This window comes from Branchiostoma floridae, chromosome 6 (genome assembly GCF_000003815.2).
Source record: "Branchiostoma floridae strain S238N-H82 chromosome 6, Bfl_VNyyK, whole genome shotgun sequence".
Lineage (NCBI taxonomy): Eukaryota > Metazoa > Chordata > Leptocardii > Amphioxiformes > Branchiostomatidae > Branchiostoma > Branchiostoma floridae.
Window position 1 is genome coordinate 5,988,962 of NC_049984.1, and position 6,726 is coordinate 5,995,687.

The following is a 6,726-nucleotide window of genomic DNA, read 5'->3' on the forward strand; positions in this document are numbered from 1 at the left end:
TAACTGTTTCATGATCCTTGATGATTGAACCAAGGACACTTCAATATATCGACCGAATTGTCTATAATTTTGAAGCCATTCATGGTCATTGGTCTTCGACAGGCAAACTCTAGTCAGTTTGGAAGTCGGCACATCGATGGACTGGATAGTGTCTTACGAAGTTACAGGTATGTACTTATCCTAGCTAACGTTACTGGTAAACCAAAATAGCAAAGCGTTTGTCTCTTATATTTGTATTGGCAGCTCAGAGTTTGCAGGCCTTGAGAAAGATATCGATGTGACAACAACGCCGTTGGAGTCTCTTAATCACGTGTTAACCACATCAGGCTCTACCAGAGCACGCCATCTATCTAATCATACTTTGGGCCGCGGATAGAGCGGACATGACAGGGTACCTTTGCGTAAAATTAGGCTGGAGAAGTCATCACTCAGTCTGCATTCTTTAGCCTCCAATACACACTTCACAACATCAGTTACACAATGGATATCATTATGTGTAGCAACATAAACCGAAGTTTAAACCTACGCCAAAAATGGAAATTCTCATTCATAGCCATTGCACGAGGGATTACCTAGTTTCCTTAAAGAGGCTCCAGACTGTTACTGTACACCAATTACCAACGTTCCCTCCAGACTTGACATTGCTCAGACGAACAATTAGGTGATTAGACACACCGTTACATGGTTAGATAACCATTGATCGTCGGAGCTCTAACAATAAAAGAAATTATGCTACGCCAATCAGTCATAGATTCCCCACGTGATACGGTCTTAACATACTAATCATCTATCGAGGATTGCATCAGGTATGTTCTGTATCAGTCTGGAGGCCCTTTGCGGGTTTCTCTACGTACAACCTGGGATAAGTTAAAGTCAAAGCCTGGGATTTTATCATTACTATCGTTCAGTATGATGCCAAGGCACCTTTGAGATGAAGGATTCGGACGATCATCGAAACTTTTACTTTGCAGAAATGCCTATTTGCTTCACTCTAAGCAGGCGAGCATCATTCTTAAAGTGTCTTGGGCCTGGCAGTATCTACAAATGCACGTACTTAATGTAACATCATATGGATTTTATGATCTGAACTTCCCATACGTATGTCCATGCCATCTTTAGTTTTCTTCCAAAGTCCACAGAATTTGTAATGATCTACATGCAATAGCAAGAATTAGGAAAGTCCATGAACGGTAACTGATTGATGCATTGATAATTTCAAACCAATCTTTACAACACTTATTGCCTTGTCATGAACATCTTTGCCGCATTTGATAAAGTTGCAGATGCCCCGATGTAAATTCTTCCTGCTCCATTTTTTATTGGATTCCGATATGCGTCAGAATTACAAGCTTGAGGCAGTCTCATAAATTTACAATCATTTTTTATACATTCCACCCCAGCATCTGTTTTGACGTTAATGAAGTTGGTCAGTACTAACCATAAGCATTGCCTTCTATTCGGAATCAGCTGAATAATCTGTGACCATGGTCATCATGGCTCACCACCATTCAAGCCTTACCCCGTAAAGTTAGCTGCCCAGGCGCGCGTAACGGATAGCCAGATGCTAACACCATAACGACGACCTGATCCAATAAGATCCCGGCGTCATCCTAACGTATCGATCACAAAGGGCACTGGACGAAACAAATACCGTAATATCCTGACCTTGTACCGCTAGCTTAAAAAGTAATTCCAGGTGGAGGCTGCACGCTCTACTAACCTTGTACTACCTGGTCATCCATCTCACCTGCCACCCACCCACTGTGCGGATTATGGAATCAAAGGATAAACTATTATCTTCTTATAGAAGCTCTTCTTCTGTCACTAATACCCCTTTTCACTAGGACGGAGCTCTCGCCGCGCTCTCTCTGCAACCTAAACTTTGACATATCTCTCAAGGAATTGTGTAGAAAAGAAACGGATCGTTTTACACTTTCTGAGTTTTGTTGTCTTTTCAGTCACACTTTTACGTTTTGTATGATATACCAAGTGTGAAAGCGAATTAAGGTTACACATATCATATTTAGGTCGCAATGAGAGTGCAGCGCGATCGCCGTCTAGTGGAAAGGTGGCCTTCCTGCCGCGGCTGGACCTACCATGGTTTGTTCAGACACTGCTCCAAAGCTCAGAAGGTGTGCTGCACACGTCACGTCCAGCCAGCGACCTGTAGAGAGGAGAAAGAGGAAGATGTTTTTTTCAATAATGAGCTCTACTGTTCATCAAAGTGTAACTGTAGGACACAGGTGGATGATCAGGCAATTACCTGCTTGGTAGCTCGCTGTTGCAAACGCTTGATCAAGTGGCAACACGATCAATCCACGGGGCACCTCGACTGCACGCTCGTTCTGTCATTTCAACATTCTTGTGACATGTTTGTCCGATCTCATATCATGGGAATTTCTAATGAGCTATTGTATATTTTACTGCATCAGGTCGTTCATTTTATGGGGATCTTCATTGCTTTAAGCACCTACCATAAGGAGTATTGGAAAACGAAATCGTTTAATACAGGTTTGCCATGACCGTCACTCGTCACTGACTTGCTGTGGAAGCAGTTTCAAGGTACAATTACCCGCGTGTTGCAACAAATCATTCTGTGTATGAAGACAATTTTCCACTAACATGCGTTTCAACATTACCGTTGCCAATATTTCCTGCACAGCACCAAGCTGAAAAGATCTGAACTGATAGCAGCAGCGCCTGCAGTGTTCATGGATGAGAACCTCTGTTGGCTAATCGATGACCATCTGTACATGAGCTATTCACTCCTTCACGGTTTTGCACACCTTTCTATCATGTCTCTCAGCAGAAGGAGCACAGGTGTGTCCGACTTACCCAGGTCATTAGAAACTGCCGAGTACTGCCCCACTTTCACACCACCATATTCTCTGCACGTCTACGCATAGTCGTGATTATTTTCTCTGGTGTCGAAATTGAAGATTGGATGAGGAGAACAACACATTAACAGAACGGCCAGATTGATATTAAGATGTACTACTTCCGTGATTACTTTTAATTCAGTGAAAAGCTTTTTATTTTTAATGCCCTGATGAAGGCCCGAGTGGAAGCACTGGTGAGGTTGGTTAATAAGAACTTTCCTTATTACTATTCTGAACAAAAAAGGAAGGGAGCGTGCCGGCTAAATGACCTTCAAACCTCGCGCTCGGCTCTCATGAAAGATTCACAGACGGCCCGCAGATATCGTCCTGACAGTTGTTCCTTACAGCTTCAAAGGGCCAAAGGTCATCCTCAATGTTCATTTTAAAATACCGGAGGGACGTGACAAAGAGGGAGGCCATGCGACGTTGGTGGTTGGAGTCAACTGATGGTCGATAATCCTTCAATTTCGAACATAGGAACTTAGCATAAGAAATAGAGTAGGAAGTATCATGCGAGGTGACATCACTGAGGTGTCTGATGTTTGGTATTTTGGTATGGTTTATTTTATGGTACTTCCTATCGTAGTTCGAGCCCTGTTCCCACTCTTGATACAGACGTAAGACAGAATGAAGTTCTCTTCTGATAAACCTTATAAGTAAGCCTTTAAAGGTTATACTCATTAAGTCAAATTGTAACGTTAGACTAGCTTTTATAAGGCTTACACTCAGACATCTGAAGAATCTACAATAGGTTGATAAAAGAAGGTTTCATAACGGCTGATGTGATTCTGTGTTCCTCAAGGGGATGGGAACACGTTATACATAAGAATGATCAACATGGATTTCTAAGGGAGGGTCTGAAACATACAGCTGCTAATGTAGAGTCCATTCCAAAGTGTTAAAGCCGTCTTTTGTTATCATTAGCACCAAGGGCAGCATACATCAGGAGATCAGTCGGATATCTCGGAGATAATCATCGCTTCCACATGGGAATCTCCTTTGGGACGGCCATGTTATAAATGAAACAGTGGAGGGCCAAGGTGATCCTCGCCAAGGAAGATATTTACTTTCGGTATTGATTGGAAAATAAAAGACAGTAGCGAGGTTGAAAGTAGTGAATTCCGGATGCACAATGACAATGACAATGATGATAATGAAGATGTGAGTGAGAAGCGGCAACGAAAGGAAGGAATGATAAGAAGCAGTCCACATATCGGGCTGAACTAACTGAAATTCACAAAACATTCTGTATCTGTATCTTTATCTTTATAGCCGGTATAACCGCCCATCGGCGAAACACAACAGCTTCGCAGGCATGCGGCGCGACAGCAGCTGGTTATATTACACCGAAGGACCCGTCACACCTAACTTTTGCACATCTATCTGCAAGCGTTCTGTATCTCATCCAATATATAAAGTAACGCCTCGGCAAATAGACATTGCAATTCTGTTCGTAGCATTTATTGGGTGAGTATTTGACATAATCATGACATTGTGTTATATTTTTGAGCCTATGTGAACGTTTGTGGCGAACCTGTCTCGTTAACTCAATTGCCCTAGGCTTACTTTGAAGTAGGATATGGATATATCTTGGCACCTGATCAGCTTCTCATAGAACTTTATGGACTGGAACAATCATTTGAACTTTTGAACCACATAATCAGTTTATGGCGTTTTATAGTTATCTCATGCCCACATCTCCAAACGTTGCCCGGCGGGGTGATGGAAGTAATGGTGAATTATAAGGAAAGACTATTGCTACTATATTATTAGGTTGGTCCTACTTATAACTTGCATGAGGGCAAAATATGCTGATCTTTTCATTTGGCGCACGGTGCTTTATCAACTTACCGCCAGACTCGCTGTCCCGTATGAAAGAACAATGTAATATACGTGCAATCAGGTTTTGATAAAATATTGGTATACGTAGTTGTGTCCAAATACATCAAGCGATGAGTCTCGCTTCAAACAGTTTCATCATATTACTATAAGTTTCTAAGACTGTTATAGTTTTGCACAAGGGAGATCACATTCTATATGCATGGACATGGGCATAGCCCGAATATTCTTCGTCTAAAATATATACGAACATGTTGCGAATAACAATGCAGATTAAGCGCTCGATTGAACACCAGAATGCAATACACCGACAGTGTAGTGGACACCCCATTGCAAATTCGTGCTTGACGTCTACATAGCGTACAAGTAAAATGCTAATACATATAAATTTGAGCATCAAACACTATTTTAAACGTTATATCGATCTACGGAGAAATGTGTCAACTATGAGAGACGTTAGATAAAGCAATTGTATTGACAGAATTTTCAGGTTAACAAAGAGTTAGCCTGAATTGAATTCAATTACCAAGAACGACATAATATGAAAGTCGATGGTAAGTATAAGTGCTTCAATGTTGCCGACTATTTTACAAGTTGTGAGTCGGTTTTAAGATACGTAAGTAATTGTGGTACTTAAGTGGGTTCCGGAGAGGAAATGGTCCGAGTTCCGTATACATTGAGTGTAGCTGATTTAGAAGGTGAAACTAATGCTAGAAATCGATCCTGTCTGTAGCCTTTTCAAACGTTGCTCGTCCAGGACAGCGCTCTCATCGCGCTCTCTCTGCAACCCAAAATTTGACAGATCCCTCAACGAATTCTTAGAAAAAAAAAGATTTTTGGTAAACGTTTTCTGTGGTTTGTTGTCTTATTAGTCACACTTTTGCCTTTTGTATGATATACTTAAGTGATAAATATGGAATCAAAAATTACACACATCCGTCGGTGGGTCGCAGTGAGAGCGCAGCGCGATTGCCGTCTAGTGGAAAGGGGGTATAAATAGCCATCTATGAACTGCTTCCTCCCCAAGTACGTTGCTCATGATACATAGGAATACGCTCCTACACGACTTGCATGAATGGAATAGATACTGTATCCCATATACATACAGAACGAAAATGCATAGTACTCATACTCTGATCATAGTGTTAGGAACACACAAAATAGAGACATACCTTTAATTCTGGGTCTGTGAGTCCAGTTGTACGTATCTGGGAGAACGCGCAGGATCTCATGGTTGTGGTCATCGTCGTGGTCTTCCGCAAACTCACTTATCGTGTCCGCGCGGCACCGGAGGGTCGACACCAACGTCAACAGCAGGACGAAGACATGTTTCCCTGGCGTCCACATGATGAAAGTACGGCCAAAGTCTCGGAACCCCTCTATATCCTGATCCCTGCCTCAAATGCGCTTCCGGAAGGCGACTCCTCCTTACATCATCTCCTTGAGTCACGTGCAGCTGCCGACGAACGAACGTGGAACGAGATTGCCGTGTTGCCTTATTCGCGGAGCAGGCTGACAGATGGGAGTCTCTCAATCCGTATTTGGACGTAACCACAATATCTTACGGGTGCATGTTTTGATGCAACACACAACCAGTGGAGATCACTCTTCTGTCTCCACAAGCTGCAGTAATGGGGCAGCCATAGGTTCAGACGAACGGTTGATGCCGCGTCCAGATACCAACTCGCTCCGTGACCACAAGCTTGATAGAATGCAAAACGGTATCCAAGACTTATACATCGATCATCAGAACGCTGTATTCTCATGGGTCTGAACACGGACACGGCACGACACACAATCCCCCCGTGACTATCATTCGTTATGGTCATTTTGTAGTTATCAATCACATAACAAGTGGAAGACAGAAATCGTTTTAAATTATGTTATATTCTCCAACAAGAAACGCGGCTTAGAATTAAAAATGATAGATCATTACCATCAGCTGGAGTTGCAAATACGCAACTACACAGGATGTACAGCACGTTTGCCTGGAGGTCCTTTCATTCGA

At 42.5% G+C, this 6,726-nt stretch overlaps 1 protein-coding gene across 1 annotated transcript in view; it reads right to left on the reverse strand.

Annotated features, from left to right (window-relative positions):
- Positions 1–6,065, reverse strand: part of LOC118417546 (glycine receptor subunit alpha-2-like) — a 14,967-nt gene extending 8,902 nt beyond the window's left edge. Inside the window, exons 1-2 of the mRNA XM_035823136.1 lie at positions 5,891–6,065; positions 2,097–2,164 (exon numbers count right to left, since the gene is read on the reverse strand). Of these exons, the coding sequence (XP_035679029.1) occupies positions 2,097–2,164; positions 5,891–6,065 (243 nt within the window). The remainder of the gene's footprint in view (positions 1–2,096; positions 2,165–5,890) is intronic.
- Positions 6,066–6,726: the final 661 nt, after the last annotated feature.